The following is a 16,331-nucleotide window of genomic DNA, read 5'->3' as shown; positions in this document are numbered from 1 at the left end:
TTCGACGAGTCAGCGGTTTCGTTGGTCGCCAGCGTCGCCCGCGCGGCGCTAGAGGAGCTCGTAGCGCGCTTAGAGCGTCCGAATTCGTACATCACGCCGTACGTCAATTTGCCGCAACGAAGAAAAATGGCCGTTAAAAGTCCGTGGGTCGTCGCGGAACTTCCACTTTGATTTTCCTCGCGCGCTCGTGTCATTTATTAAGATCGACGCTTTAAAAGCGGTCCGGGACCGTGGCTCTCGGCCGAGAGCCGGGCGTTGCCATAAACCCGTCATCGGGGTTGTCACTTCCGGCCCGGGAGTGGCGTTAAAAGGGCGCCGAGGGGCACGTCGCAAAGTCGGTCGACGTCTCAAAGTGATTTCAATGTGTCGTTATAGAAGAAGAAGGAAAAAGAAGAAGGGCCAGAGAGGAGACGGAGAAAGTAGACGACGAGGTGGCGGAGAGGCGAGCGAGCGCGGAAGGAAATATTCGAATGACGACGACGAAGACGACGTTTTGCACGCCGCGCGGTAATGGCGCCGTTCTATCACGATTATCGAGTCGCGATTCTGCATGCGACAAGGTGTAGTTACTCCTCCTCTTTCTCCTCCACCTCTCTCTCTCTCTCTCTCTCTTTCTCTCTTTCCCTCCTTTCTCACCTTCGCCTTCTGAGCTTCCCTTCCGCTGGGGAGCTCTGCCATCCTTCCGATGACAATCACCACCCCCGTCCTGTTTGCGCCCAGGCCTCTTCGCCTCCTCGCCGCCTCGCGGCCTCCGCCGCGTCGCCGAGTCCCTTCATTCCGCGTTGCCACTCGACACTAGACACTCTTCTGTCTAGTGGCTGCATCCGCAGCGCTGAAAAACCTCCGACTCGCTTGTACGCCGACATAAATGCATACATACGTATTCGCGACTGCATGCACAGACTGTGCGTTGTGCGTCACGCGAACGCGATGCGCAAACGCTGTGTGCCAGACGACGACGACGACGACGACGACGACGACGCTTCAAACGCCGGCTGCGTCACCCGCCCTCTTCTTCACGTTATTCCCAGTCTTGAGAGGCCGCTTCAGGGATCGCACTTTTAAACCGTCCCGCGTATCCTTTGCCGGCTGAATAAAAATATCATTTTAATTCAAGAGCCGGCTATTCGCGTCTTATTAAAAATATCTCTCCGTACGCCAGCAGCCCCTGCCCCTGCCCCTGCCCCCCCCTCCGCCCCCCTCTTTCTCTCTCTCCGCAGAGTCGATGCAGCGGAGAATCGCGGAGCTGAGGCTGTAAAGGGGAAGCGATTTATCGTGACTTTCTTGCTTCTCCCTCTCCTCGGCGGAATCTCGCCGGTGAACTTGATGCGGAAGCTGACACTTGAATATCGTATTTCACAAGTTCGCGCGTGCGCGCGCGCGGCTGCTGTCTCATGCGTGAAAGGCTGTTGCCGATTGGATCGTGCCGCGCCAGAGCCTGGGCTGTGGATGGCTCGCCGTAGCGAATTTCGCGCGCTCGCGCAGCCAAAGAGTCGGAGCGTATACGTAAAATGAGAGGCGTAGTGGCGGAAAATTATTCGCTCTGTCATCCGCGCGTCGCATCGGGTGAAAATTGTGCAATTAGCCGACACGACGGCTCGCAATTATCATAATTACGCGATGTAATTGTATTACTCGTAGTTTACTGCATGTAGTCTGCATCTAATCTCGCGAATGGCGGAGGGAAAGTGTTTCAAATATGGGAACGGAAGGGTACACAGGAGGGCGCGCGGGCGGGGGATGAGGAGGAGGAGGAGGAGGAGGGGGCGGCGCGGGCAGAGGAGACGATGTAGAAGAGACAAATCTCTCTCGTAAATTTCGCATTGTACGCGTGTCTTCAACAAGAAACAACGAGCAAAGCGTTTTGCGCTCAGCGCCGTGCACAATAAAATTGCCTTCATTCGCGTGAAATAAACGCAGAGGAAAGTCTCGCGAGCGTGCGACAGAGCGGGAGAGAGAGAGAGAGAGAGAGAGAGAGAGACACGCGTAAAAACGACGGGCGGAATACACGGACGATAGCGCGATGCGAAAGGCGCGGATGCAGCACATGCATAATAAATTCAGCGACGGCGTATTCATAACACCACCGATGTAAATGTGAGAAACGCGCGAGAAACTCGTTTCTATTTTCACCCGGCGCAACGCGTATCGACGGATTAATTTGCAACGCAAAGTTAATTTCGGGGAGTGCTGGCGTGATAAGCGCACGCGAGCACGAGCGCGCGCGCGCGCGCGCGCAAAATCGGGGGAACAGCGAAAGTACGCGCGAGCAGTATTGGAGAGAAACATCGAGAAAACGGCGGCAAGATTGGCGAGCGGCGTCGTCGGGGAGGAAGCATCGCGGGGACTGCGCTCGCGGCGAGAGAAGATTATGTTGTGTTATCGCACGGGAACTTCATGAAACGTAGTCTAGCTGTTGGCAGATAGTCGGCCACGCTCGTTTCTTTATATTAGGCCCATAAAGGCAGCGAGCCGGGGAGTGTATATGGCGGCGATTGCCACATCTCCCATTCCGCATCTGGCTTTCCTCGCCCTGCGCCCCCGGCTCGATGGCCGGCGGGGCGAGGCTTTTACCCGGCCTGGCGGCGGAGCAAACGGGGATGCGATTAATGGATCTCCACTTGCTAACGGAGTGATTTGTCGCGAGCGGAAGATTTACGGAAGATCGATCGCGCGCGCTCGATAACATCCGCGACGTGTCGTTCGCCCCGTCGGGCCGGGATGCATCCGTCGTCGAATATGTGATGATGCAGAGGGCAGGGGGAGGGAGGAAGAAAGAAAGAGAAGGAGGTAAGACGGACGAAATGCGACCTCGTCGGAATCCGCGACGCAATTCCGCTGATTGATACTACGTCGCAGCGATTATTTTCAAATCTAATATCAGAATTCCCCGCGCTCGCGCCTAATTTCCCGCGCAGAACTCGATATTTCCAAAAGTGGCGTTCTTTAATCCCAGCAGGCAGAGTTGTCAGTTACACCGCAGCGTCGAGGACGCGCGCGTGCGAGAGGATCTTTCGAGGCCGAGTGGCCGAAGTCGAGAGGTAAATGAGAAAAACGGGGAACAGCTTTAAATAAACCCTCGCACCCTTTGTCCGCGCGGGAGCGCCGGCGGAGGTGGGGAAGAGGCCGAAAGCGGAGCGTGGAGGAGGCCCGAAGTGAGCCAGAAGTAAAGGGAGAATTCAGACCGGAGGGGGGAGCGAGAAAGAGAGAGAGAGAGAGAGAGAGAGAGAGAGAGAGAGAGAGGGCGATAGCTGGCGACGCGCGAGTGGCGCTCGAAGGCCGTCCGCCGCCGACAAAGCGAAGGAGCAGGCGGAGGAGGAAGAGAGCGAACGAGCGTGTAAAGGACGCAGTTACCGGCAAACCGAGAGAGGACACACGAACGCGGACTGGGCGGACTGGGAAAAAGTGGGTAGCCAGCGGCTGCCGCGGGGAGGTCGGGGAGGGTGGCAAAATAGCGCGCTTTGTGCAGCGAGTGAGACGCCAGTCTTTATGACGCTACTCGGCCATAACGACGCCCATTGCATTGTGCCCCATGTAAAGCACACCCCGGCCTGAGATCGGCCTTGGCACGGAGGCCAGAAACTCGCGGCAGTGCCGCCCTCGTTTTCTCTCTCTTGCTCTCCTCATTTTCCTCTTGCTCTTGGTCCTCTCTCTTTCTTCTTTCTCCCTTTCTTCTCCGCCTTCCTTCAGCCTCGCGGCGCTGTCTTCCTTTCTTCACTTCATAATACGCGGCGCGATAAAAGAAACGAATGTCAACCGCGGCTGGTTATCCCTTTTAAACGCGTCGACGCGTTTACACGACCCACCCCCCGGAACGTTGGCGAAAGTTGGAGACGTGTCTGGGAGGAAGCCGGCGCGGCCGTTCCTCACCGCGACGATCTCTTTGAGCCCCTGAACTTTCGAGCGCCTGGCTGGAGATCCAAGGGTGGCGGCGGATCACGGAGGGGCGGAGACGGTCTCGGTAGCTGTCTCTGTGAATCGGCTTAATTGACGTCGCCGGCGCGCTACGTGATCCCGATTCGAGTGCGCCTCCGCGCGGAAATGTAGCGTAAAAACTTGGATTATTACGGAATTACGTGTGGGAGGGGTGGGGGGGATTCGCACGGGACACGTCCCCGAGACTTTTCGCGAGACTCATCCGTGCGCGCGCGCTCTCGCGGTTCTCTTTTCTCTACTCGGCATGCGCAATCAAGTCAGTCGAACGCGTGTGTGTGTGTGTGTGTGTGCAATTGTTGATAGCGTAGTTTCCTTTGTGACTTATCAGACGATACCGGCGACAACCGAGGCGTCAGCTGACGGGGAGCTGACGGGGAGCTCGAGAGAGCGAGTGTGAAGAGAATTTGTACATCGCGAATTACGGTTAGCGGTATATCGTGGAAAATCGCAAACGGTACATATATGTATGTGTGTTTTTTAAGTAACGTTTGTTAAAACAATCCAAATAAAAGTTGTCATGCCGCTCGCGAAAGTCTCTTCCCGTTCGGCGGATTTCCGCGTCCAGCGCTCTCTCGCTGGTCCTCGATTTCATAGTGCGAGCGATTGTTTACGCGGCATCTTGAAAAATAAACGAAAACGAGGGCCTTTCGCTCCCCGCGAACGCAAACATTCGCTGTTGTAGTTTGAAAAATATGTGCCTTGGCGGTTTCGTATAGAATGTTCGACTCGCGACCGAGCCAGTTCATCAATGAAAATTCACGCGCGTACACCAGACGCTCGTTCTTTACTACTCGTTATAAGTCAGTACGCGATTCCTTTATTGAGTGGACATCTGCCAACGATTAGCTTAATGATACAGAGAGTGGGGTGAACACCGAAAAAATTACCACAATATTAATTGAAACTTCTAAACAGCTCGAACTGTCAACCCAACGAGAATTTATTTTACCGCGATAAACTGTAAGATATCGATACATGTGGGAAGAAGTGACGAAAGCGTTGAAAATCGCGGTAAGGCGCAGTGCGTCAAACATTTGTATATATAAGTAGGTGTTAATGAAATATGATGAAAATATAATTACCGGGAAACTGGCACTCGCAATGATTAGTAATTCGCGTGACATTTTCTGACCACGCACGACGAGTTCTTTGAGTTTAGCCGATTGTGAATGTTCTCGTTGCTAAATTTAAACGAACAAACAAACGACAAACGTCCGAATTCATCCGCGTTCAGTGTTCACGCTCTCTCGGTACATACCCAGATTTAGAAAGCACGGGTCGCGTTATGCACACACACACACACACACACACACATATACATCTTAATCCTATGATCGAGAAAATAGCGGGATTAATATTTTTCCGACGAGCACGAACGCGCGACAAGTTTGCAAGCTGCATCGGTTTGCTCTCTGTGCGTAGCACACAGCAACTTTCATTTAATAATAATCGTCGGGAACTTCGACGCCGGTGATAATTGAAGTCGCCATCGGGGCGAAGTTCCTCGACGAAGAATGCGAACGTCAACGTTACGGCAAGCGAGCGTTGCTTTCGTTGCTGCTCGTAGTCTACCCGATAGATTGGTGTTGCAGAACTTGTCGCTGCTTTCAAACGGCGAGATGAGCGCGGGATAACGGAAATAGGTCTCAAGACACCCCGCGTGGCAGGAGGCGGGCATGGCAAGTTCTGCTTTTGATAGTTATGATTGCGACAGTGGCACACGCTCCTCTTTTAGTCGTCGGACGAGAGTTGCCGCCTGCTGAGTGCCATCCGTTTCCTACGGTGGTAACCGCTTACAAGCATACCCGTGCACGCTTCCGTTACAAGCTTCGACTATTAGCGGTCCTTTGTGAACATGCTTTCGAATTTGCTCACCTCGATTCGCGCTAATTATCATTCCCGGCCGAAAGGTTCCGCATAACAAGTTTCGCAATTCCATTAGCATTTCGTACGGCGGAAATATCGCAATCGAAAATCCTCCAAAGCTATATCATTTATGGCCGCGCGGGTGCATAAAGCTATAACGAAGTAACTTTGTGCTCTCGGGGCCGAGAGCCTCGTAAATTTTTCGCTCGATTCCGCCGGGAAAACAGATTTTAAAGGAACGCTCCTCTCTCTCTCTCTCTCTCTCTCTCTCTCTCTCTCTCTCTCCATTCGAACCGCAGTCGTTACGTAACTCCTTTAAATGAACTCGTACTTCCTTCGAGAGCATCCCCTTTTCTCACCCGTGCTTTCTCTCTCTCTCTCTCTCTCTCTCTCTCTCTCTCTCTCTCTCTCCCTCTTCCTCAACGGCCATCGCGCGGATGATAATGTAGCCGGATGACGCGCCGATGTTTTTAGGCGCGAGTTACTGCCGCTTCCGTGGCCGCCTGATTTACATTTATTGCGCCGTTTGCGTAATGGCGCCGCTACATCTTCCGTTATTCCAACTAATTATACTCCCATTCCGGTAAAATACGATGCCGAGCACCTCGGACATGCGAGTGTTTCCGCGCGCGCGCGCGCGTTGACGTCAATTTTTATGATGCCATGCGTCGGCGATTTATTCGTTTATTTCTCCATTGTTTATTTTCTCCTCCGTGTTTGCGATCGAAACAATTATCATGCTACTCACGCGCGGGCGGAGTGCGCGCCGCGCGCGATGCGGCATTAATCTTCTCTGTATATACACGCGCGCGCGCGCGCGCGCGCGTGCGCGCCGTGCTTGAAATATGCGGAGAACAATCCGGTGATTTTCCGCTCACCTTTTCACCGTTCGGCCCGGGCGGGCGCAATTTCGTCCCGATTTCATCGCATCATTGCGGGAATGAATCAATCTCCGCGTATCTCGGTCATTTAAAGCCGCGGCTCGCGAGATTAATCATTTTTCTCGCAATTGGATCGTCGGCATCGATCGATGCGAGCGTGATGCGCCGCGGAGTCAATTTCGAGGCGATCGTATCAATTACGCCGTTCAAAATGGCGCCGGTGTGTGTCCGCGTTTTCACCTGGAAGTGCGGCAGCGCGCCGTGGAGAGGGATAATTCTCGCGGGCTGCAGCTAATTGAGATTAGGTCAAGAGCGAGCGGCTCCTCGGCGGAGACTTCGGAGCTGCGTAATCAGAACTACGGAACGATCTTATCTCGGATGGAAGCCGCAGGCTCCTCGCTCCTACGGCGGTCAGCGACCCCCGCCCGCCCGCGCGCCGTCTGGCCGTGTACGATCGCTGCATCAGCAGGTCCGCGTTTAATTGCCCTCGTTTGTTACGATTACGCGGACGATACATCCTTTTTATCGTCATCCGTCGCTCGGAACGATCGTCGTCCTCTTTATTGGCCCGGGCTCGCGCGGCCTCCGACCAGCGTCGTCGGCGAGCCTTGCTGTGTAATATCCCCCCGCCCCCTCCCTCCGTCCGGCGAATTCCTGCTTAATGTCCGATAAAGAAAGATCGCGGCCGCTTCTCGTTAGATTATCTCGACCCATTGCCGCGGCGATACATGCACATATATACGCGGCGGATCGAGGGTGAGGACGAAGGGGTACGTGTACGGGCTTTCTCTCTCGGTCTGGCGATCGCGAGCTCTTTCTATCGGGATATTACGCGTAAGCGGCTTCGCGATCCGACGAACTCGTCACGATTTACAGACGCGCGTAATCGCCGCGATACACGGCGAATTTACGGCGAGGATCTCGCGAGACCGCGCCTTTCCGTCTGCAGATAGAGACTGGGAGCCGAGATATATGTGGCGTAATCGCGACGTGTTACAGACTTTCATGCGTTTCTCGATCGCTCCCTCGTGATTTATCGCACGGCTTCTTGCGCAGCACAAGAGAGGTAAGTCAATAGCAGCGCGCGCCGATGCCCGATGCTTCGCTCCGAGTGGCCGCCATCGCTCACCGGATCGCGGTCGATTTTTTCAAACGAGCATCGGTGTCGAGTCGAACAAAGGCGCGCGGCCGAGACGAGAAGCCGGACGTTGCTGCGGGCTGCTGAGCGTCGAGGGGGTGGCGCTAAGATTCGGCGCCGCGGAACAGCGGCGGGGGCTCGAAACGCGTCGAATTTCCTCTTTCAATTTCGCAGGTACTATTCAATTTCCCGGGCTCGCGGCTAAGGAACGTTTGGATATTTCTCTTTCCTTTTTTCCGTCCGTTCCCTCCCCTTCTCCCCGTCGTCCCCTTTCTTCTCTCCCCGTGATTGCTGCTGGCAATCCCGCCGCTGCCGGTTGCTGCTCGGGGCAGGAGAGTGGCCGGGTTGACCCGAAGCGACGAGAAATGGTCTTGCCACGAGTAACGTAGTTAGGCGAGCGCGTGGCCAATGAGCCGTTTTGTCCCCGATCCCTCGCGGCTTATTTTTCATTCTTTCTCCGGAACAGGGCACCCCTGCGCGTTCAGACCCCGTCGCTTTTGTTTCTCCTTCCGTTCCTGCGGCTCCACGCCGCGCGCGCGCGCGCGCCCCCGTTGTTCCTCCCTACTTGCCGAACTTGCCGGTCTTCATACTCAGGCCCGATTACCGACGGGATTTCCTTCTCTGCGATCTTCTTAGATTAAGTGGAGAGCTCTCGAGACCTCTGGTCGACGGGAAACTGCCAGATACGTCGAGTACAATCCGACTGAGATCTCTGTTTCTCTCCCTCACACACACACACATACACACACACACATACATACATACACATTCTCTCTCTCTCTCTCTCTCTCTCTCTCTCTCTCTCTCTCTCTCTCTCTCTCTCTCCCTCTCTCTCTCTCTCTCTCTCTCTCTCTCTCTCTCTCTCTCTCTCTCTCTCTTTCACAACCGAATAAATGCAACACTTGGAATCTTGCAAGATCTGCCCGTTTGTGTTTCTCCTGGAGTGAGCTCGTTGGCGGGATTTAATTCATATGTGCGGCGCAAAATATAGCCTCGGAGTTTCGATCCAGTGAAGCGCGCCCGTCCGTGTCGTCGGTATTTTCGTCTCAAACGGATCACCCTCTCTCAGCGCTGGAGCGCTAATTGATTAAGATTTCTTCGCGGAGACCGAGGAGGAGCCGGGCGCGCGCACTAATGAAATTAACGCTCGTCTACCTGGCCGCGATCGATACAGGCCTTTAATCAGTCCCTTCGGCCCGTCCTTCGACTCTCGTCGGTTTTCCGGCGGATCGACGTTTGGAGTGCACCGGAGCCGAAAAGTTCTTTCCCGCCGGTGCGCCTCGCGAGCACGAGGGCGAGGTGGAGGAGGGCGGAGGGGCGAGCCTTTTCAGACGGTAGGGGCGCGACGCTCGGTAAAGTAAAGTAAATAATGATTAGGACGATTTGTATTTTTACGTCGTGCCTGATTTCTGTTGGGTAAATATTGCGAGTTTTCTTAAGACCGTACTTCTGTTCCCCTTGCGTGCTCTCTCTCTCTCTCTCTCTCCCCCCCCCCTCTCTCTCTTTGCACGGCCCGATTCGCTCACCCTTGGCATCAGCTTCTACGAAAAGAGGTGGTATCCTCGCTGGATAGACGTCTGGCGAGAGGAATCACGATTTCTATATATAACTGTTAGTAACGTTTCTTCGTCATTTCTTAACCCTACTCGTAGTAGAGTCTCTGATGCGATTTAAGATTACCGTTCTATTCAGCGTGCCACGTAAATCAATATTTGCATAGTCGAGGTAAATCTTCGCGTTCGGCTGTTATGGTAAATATTCTCACGGTGCTTATATTCCTCTCTCTCTCTCTCTCTCTCTCTCTCTCTCTCTCTCTCTCTCTCTCTCTCTCTCTCTCTCTCTCTCTCTCTCTCTCATCCTCCCTCTGAGCAACGGGAAATATTCCTCTTTTGATTCGTAACGAACGCAAAGACACAAAGGACGATTTGAAGGAAATTCACGGTGAACGAATCAATAATGTCGATGAAGCACCCTCCGCGAAACAGCTCGCGTAACGTTCCGCGACATCGGAACAAAAGTCACCGTTCGTACGTTCCAAATCTAGTCGTTCGACATTCGTTCGGGCGGAAAATAAAAGGGGGAACACATTTATCGAGCCCACTCTCGGACGGCATTGTACAATATCGCGGACCGATAGGCACCGGCGCATTTTTTTTCTACTCTTTTCCCCCCTCCCGTTCTTTTTTCTTTTTTCTTTTTTTTTTTTTTTTTTTTTTAATCGAACGATTTCGGCTTACACGTTTGTAAAATCGCCGATGAAACGATCTATAGGCGCGATACTTCAACGTCGTTGAAGTGGAAACAGTTGTAGCGCGTCGAGTAGGCACGTTTCCGTACACCGCGATGAAACCAATAGAACGGCGGATAGGCTCCGGTCGTTTGCATTTTCCCGTGTTCATACTCTGTCCCGGCTTATACGCGAGAAAAAAATGTTTACCGTTTAGATCGCAGCGAAACCGCGACGCGCGCGCACGCGGAAGTATCCTCTCTATTACGAGTTACGCGCCTCATTACTCCGCTCAGGTGCTGGAGCCCGGGTTTCGGACTTTTAATCGGCTCTTTGAGAATCTATTCTGCCGTTATTAGCGCGCGATCGTTAACTCTCTCCGGCTGGCTTTAATATCGCGAATCTCGTCTCTCTCTTTTTCTCTCTTTCTCTCTCTCTCTCTCTCTCTCTCTCTCTCTCTCTCGGCTGCTACCGTGTTACTCGCCTGCCCTATGATAGATTTTCCTCGACTCATTACAACTCGTTAACATTTCATTCACCGCGGCAACGGCACTCCGGCGATCCCGACGTCCATTTGCTCCCGTCGTATTTCGTGCCTGGAACGCGATCCTCCTTTATCCAAAGTTCCGAGTGGGGTCGCGCGGCGGGCGGCGGCGGCGTGAACTTCTCGCCGGGCTACAAATTAGGTGCTAAATGGCGCGAAACGGTTCGTTGCAGTACTCAGGAGGATATTGCTGCGATGTATCGCATTACCGGGACGCGATTCCACTCGGGGGCACGGTCGTATCGTTGGCAAGGCCAGCGACTCCGCCGCCGCCGCCGCCATCGCCATCGCAGCCGACGAGGGTAGCGAAGAAGAAGAGGAAGAAGAAGAAGAAGAAGGAGGAGAAGAAGAACACAGCAGAATGGCGCAAGGTGGTGGCGGGAGCTTCAGGATCGCGGAATTACGAAAGCTTGTCGGCCGAGTTTCGTCGCCGGCGCGTTAACGGCTAACTCGAAGCTACGTTAAATTAAACAGAGGGGGAGATAAGTTTGGACGTGTCGCTAACTTTACTTCTCTCGAATCCCTGACATCACATCCTCCTCCTTCTTGCACTGCTGCGCGCCGCTGCCGTTACAATCTCGCTACGCTTTCAGCGAGCAGTCCCGAGTCACCTCTTTGCCTCTCGATGGCGCTCCGTAAATGCGTGGCAGCCGCCATGCTGTCTGTGGCGGCGACGGTTTCCGCCGCTGTCAGCAGGAATTAATTTTACGATCGCTCGCGCTCGAGCCGAAGAAGAATACTGGCGCGGTCGCGCGCCCTCGGAGATTGAAATTGCGTCCTCGCGAGTGTCAAATCATCACGTTCGACGTCCTCCGCGTCTTCCTCCGTCGAGCAAGGCGCTCTTATGCACGCGCTCTTGTGTCGGCTCGGAGGAATTTCTCTCCACCGATCGTTACCTCGGTGACTACTCGATGCACTTATCCAGCCGACGCGATCGGATTTACCCGGGACGGTCCCGCGCGTGAGATACTTAACCGCTGGAAAAGCCCACGGATGCATTCGGGCTGAGAGGCTCTAGGTGGAGAGATATTCAGCGACGCGACTTATACGCGGCGTTTTACACGGAGGAGGGAGGGGGGGGGGAGTGCCAGACGAGCCCAGGGTGGTCGGTCGGTCGGTCGGTCGGTCGCGCGATGCGGAGGGGACAGGAGGTAATCGGAGGCTGGGAAGAGACTCCGTATTTTATCTAAATGATGTCAAAGGGGAACCGCCGTTTGGAGTCGGGTCGGGTCGCCGCGTCCCTTAGCATCCTACCAGCCTCTTTCCATCTCCATTGCCTCGCTCTTTATTCCGTCCCCCCCCCCCCCGCTCTCCGCACTCAGACCTCGTATATGCGCGACCTTTGCCTCTCCTTTCTCTCTCTCTCTCTCTCTCTCTCTCGCTTCATCGGTGGAACGAGCGGTGGAGAGCGGCGCTTGAAACTCGCGGATCCTCCGCATGGAAAGGTCCCTCTGCGAGTATTATTCCGCACTCTACTCGCGCTTCTTCTGACGCGTAATGCTCCACCGCGATGCGCCCTTACATTTAAGGGTGGAGGAAACGTCGATACGCTCTTGTTTCTCTCTACTGGCTCTTTTCTGTATAAATTCTCCGTTTCTCTTCGCCTCCTCGACCTTTTGTCCCCTCTTTTGTCCTCGTCCCGCTCTGCCGATTACAGCAGTCGAAGGAGGAAACGCGCGGCGCCGGTGTTGGTGCGCGTCGGAAGGGCGAGGTGTGTGCGAGTCGAGACGGCATCGCTAATGGAGGTGCGATGTAGGTGTCCCGTAAAATTTTATAACTATAAAACCATTCCGCATCTCTCTGTCTCTCTCTCTCTCTTTCTCTCTCTGTCTCTCTCTCCGCAGCCCTCACTTCCTCTCGCGTGCGTCTCTTTTTCGCGTCCCCGGCATTCCGCGCGAGCGTCGACTCCCCCTGCGTTTTACGTTTAATTTAATTGCGAAAAATAGATAGACCGAGAGACGGTGCAAGTAGATTACCGTCGAGACGACACGGGATCACTTGGCATCTCGTCGGACGGGTTCGTGTCCAGATGAGTACGCATTTCAAATTAACGACATTCGGCAGGCCGGAGGTACTAATTGTGCGAAAACGACGAGCTCACTTTCGCGGATGCGAGCGACTCGCGCTCGTATTTCAATCGTCTTGCAGCGGACGCCCGTTATCCGCCTCAGCGAGCGGTTTGAGCAAAAATGACCCGAGCCACTTGCGTTTGCGCTGCGTTCTGAATAATATTTAACTTGTAAAATCAGAGCCAGCGCGCGCGCTACGGTCCCTACGGGGCGACCTTAATCAGCCGAGTACACGCGGGCGGCGGCCCTCCCGGGCGCGCGCTTTCGGCCGGCGAGGTCGGTCCGCGCGGCGCAGTCACGGCGCAGTACCTGACCGTCTGTTGCTTTGTTTGTTTGCTAAATACGCCACTTAGCCGTCAAGTCGAGCGCGGTTAACTGCTTGTTTTACTTTCGCGAGCACTCGCGACGATTATTCATCGCTGCCTCTATGGCCCGCGCCCGCCTTTGCCGTCCTCCAAGCTCCAGCGGGAAATAATGATGGGGCTCCCTATTGACTGCGCGCGCGCCACTCGTGACCTTGTCGTTCTTCTCGGCCCCGCGAAGAATAAACTGCGAAAGGTACTCCGTCTTTCTCTCGTACGCACGCGCCCCTGTTGTATTCCACATTCAACTCTTCAATGCACTCGTCCTTCTCTCTCTCTCTCTCTCTCTCTCTCTCCCTCTCCCGTTTCGCTCCCTGTTCCAAGCGTTTGGTTGGCCCACACAGCGCCGCTGCTTTTTCCCCTCTTTAGCGGCCAATACTCTCACGACATTGTGGCCGTTGAGCGGCGTAATAACGATAAGAACGTTCGGGGCCGAAATAAAGAATGTTTTATTGCGCTGCCCTTTAGCAGCGCCCGCGAAAGAGAGAGAGAGAGAGAGAGAGAGAGAGAGAGAGAGAGAGAGAGAGAGAGAGAGAGAGAGACAGGGGCACTAGTGCGCTTTTTTCTTCGGACTTGAAGGTGACGGCGGAGTAATTCGCCGAAGAGACGGACATTTCATCTCACTCGACGACGAGACCCGAGTGTTTTCCGTCTCGCGTCAAGCTCGTGTGTCTCGCAGCGAGACGCACTTCATCGGGAAATGCTCGATGTCACGCGCGCTAATTTATCACGCGTGCTAGACCGTGCCGCACGCGCGGGATGCGTAACGACGTTAGTTAGCGAACGACCGAGTTAATCTCCGTGTCTCTCCCTTTTTCTCTCTCTCTCTCTCTCTCTCTCTCTCTCTGTCAGAGGAGCAGGCCGTGAGGGAGTGCTTGAAGCAACGGGAAAGTTCACCGAGTGCGTATAGCCGACACGGCCGGTCCGCCGTGACTCAGGAGGGCCCGCGCGAACCGCCGTCGGCGCGGTTTAATTTTAGGAACAAGGCGGGGCTTTTCGTCGCGAGATCGAGCGAGAAGAGCACTTGGCGAGACGTTATTGGAGGCGGCGGTAATGAGGAGAAATGTTTGCGCTCCGCTACCCTAAAACCTGAAAGGGTTCCTCTGTAGAATAGACAGCCTACGAGCCTATCCCTCCCACCCCACCCGCCTCTCGCCTGCCTCTCAGCTCTATATAGTCGCGGAGGTTTCGTATCTTGTCCCGCCCGGCCAGTACGTAGTGCGCGCGTAGTTTCGCGCGATTCATCGAGCGCGAAAGCCTAACCCTACGTGGTCTCGCCTCGACCATGACGATGCGACGAAAGCGACGGACGACGAGAGCTCGGTGAGCCGCTCGTTGAACGAGCGCGACACGGAGTCCGGCTCGATCCTCTCCGCCTTCCGGCGCACCTGGAGACCCTTGCCGTCGCCAGCCGAACACGATAATCCTACTTGCTTTGTCCATTTGACGATCGATTGACGGAGATCGTGACTAGCAGAGCGCGCGCATAGCCTTCCAGGCGGATTATCCGCCCGACAGTGTGTGAACGCCGTCTCTCCCCCCTCTCTCTCCCTCTCCCTCCCTCTCTCTCTCTCTCTCTCGCTCTGTCTGAGCGTTGCATTGTTGCGTACCATCGAGCACGCGATTGTGCAGCATATAATATGCAGGGCTTTATATGCAACGAATTTGATATATGTATGAATATCTATCTCGCGCGTTCTCTCTCTCTCTCTCTCTCTCTCTCTCTACTCTCTTTCTCTCGCTCTGCCGTATCACTACTTATTCATGTTCGCATTTCCTTTGTTGCAGGTGGTGAGTAGTAACAGGAATTGCGTACGTGTTTGATAACACGGCCGGCGATACTCGGCGGGCTTAGGGCTTACCGCGGGATAAATCAGAGGCGGCCGCAGCTCCGCGTTGGAAATCGGCGGCGAAGGTAAATTGGTCGGTTCGCGCCGACTAATCTAGAACTAAATTAAGCAAGAGGGACTGGGATTTCTCCTCGCCGAGCGCTTCCCCCGCCGCGCCACCCCCTGGAGGAGGGCAAGCCGCGGCATATGGAAAGAATTGACCCCCGCGTCTCGCCGGTAGCGACAATTTCTCGGGGAACTTTCCGCCCTTACGTCTTCCAGCGTATTCAATTAGAGTCGGGCAATATTTTCCGAGCGAATTAAACTCGCGCGGAAATGAATAGTTGACGAATCGCGAAAAGTTTGAGCCGTTTCTTCGACAGTTGGCGGCCGCTAGCTCGCTCGCGCCCGCCGCGGCTCGCAAAATTTCCGGGCTGTATCGCCGCGCGCGTACACGGTGTGACGATCAAGAGGTAACATTCGAGTGATCGCCTGCAAGCACAGAGTAAGTTTGAGAATTTTTTGTGGTTAAATAACAACAAAGATGGAAAATTGGTTTGAAGGCCTCTAACGTGCATACCTTAGGCTTAAACTACACAAAACAATTTTTTGCTGTTATTTTGCCTTAAGATAGCGGCGCTGAAGCTCTCCAAGTAAAAGCGCATTCTTCTCATGAATCCCCGCGGGGCTTGCAGCAGAAATGTCGTTGTGCGCTTTCAAAAAGGATAAAAAGGCGAAATTTTTGTGTATCTATATTAAATTTGCTAGAGAAGTACACACGTATATGTTGAAATATTGATTTTTGCAGAAATGGTGAACATTAGGAAAAAAGTTGCAGTTTTATCCAAGAAATTCGGTGAACAAATATTTATAACGACAAAGGTTTTAAACCGATCGTAAAAATCATGTGTGTACTTCTCTAGAGAATTTAGTTTAGCAGCTACTGCAAAAATTTCGATCGGATCGGATGGAATTTGTTAAAGTTCTGCTGCGAGCCAATTCGAAAAACGTGGTTTGGCTTGAAGAGCTTCAGTGCCGCCATCTTGAGGCAAAATAATAACAAAAAATTGTTTTGTATAGTTTAAGCCTTCAAGGTATGCACGTTAGAGGTCTTCAAACCAATTTGCCATCTATTATGATGTTATTTAACTACAAAAAATTCCTAAATTTACCTTGCGTTTTCAGGCGTTCACTCAGATGTTAGCCCTTAAGGTCTAAGAGATTTATCAGCCATTTCGGACCGGCGCGCGCGCCGGGTTTCTCGATAATAATCTCCCAGAGAGCGATCGATTACCAGGCCAGATTACTCAGGTGTTCGGCGCATTGATCAAAGCGGGATTCACATTCGGCGGTACTCTAATTGGCACGTGCGCGCTTTGCCGAGAATTTGATTTGCTTTCCGTTTACCGGGGATCCGCAGATTGACCCCGGCGATATTGCGATATCTGTATACTTCGGCAGGCTCAAAGAAGACGCGCG

At 53.8% G+C, this 16,331-nt stretch overlaps 2 protein-coding genes across 4 annotated transcripts in view; both read left to right on the top strand.

Annotated features, from left to right (window-relative positions):
* The window catches only part of Sema2a (Semaphorin 2a), a 430,460-nt gene that overhangs the window by 160,621 nt on the left and 253,508 nt on the right, over positions 1–16,331 (top strand). The window lies entirely within an intron of this gene.
* LOC112588357 (serine/threonine-protein kinase sel-5-like) lies at positions 10,553–15,160 on the top strand. Of its 2 annotated transcripts, none has more exons than XM_025297935.1 (2): positions 10,553–10,963; positions 14,812–15,160. In XM_025297935.1, exons 1-2 carry the CDS (start codon positions 10,742–10,744, stop codon positions 14,845–14,847), a joined length of 258 nt encoding a protein of 85 aa, XP_025153720.1. In that variant the 5' UTR covers positions 10,553–10,741; the 3' UTR covers positions 14,848–15,160. The 2 variants fall into 2 exon arrangements, 1 of the variants encoding a protein (XP_025153720.1); XR_003112784.1 differs by lacking the exon at positions 10,553–10,963 and adding an exon at positions 12,042–12,344.

Source organism: Harpegnathos saltator, unplaced genomic scaffold (assembly GCF_003227715.2).
Source record: "Harpegnathos saltator strain DR-91 unplaced genomic scaffold, Hsal_v8.6 scaffold2, whole genome shotgun sequence".
In the NCBI taxonomy this organism is placed as follows: Eukaryota; Metazoa; Arthropoda; class Insecta; order Hymenoptera; family Formicidae; genus Harpegnathos; species Harpegnathos saltator.
Note: the sequence above shows the minus strand (reverse complement) of the source record. Positions and strands in the feature narration are given on the sequence as shown.

What these genes read in the sequence shown, in the direction of transcription:
- LOC112588357 (XM_025297935.1), top strand. Translation starts at nt 10,742, where the DNA reads ATGGCGCGAAACGGTTCGTTGCAGTACTCAGGAGGATATTGCTGCGAT. An exon ending in ACACAGCAGAATGGCGCAAG is followed by an intron (nt 10,964 to 14,811) that starts GTGGTGGCGGGA and finishes CCTTTGTTGCAG; the next exon opens with GTGGTGAGTAGTAACAGGAA.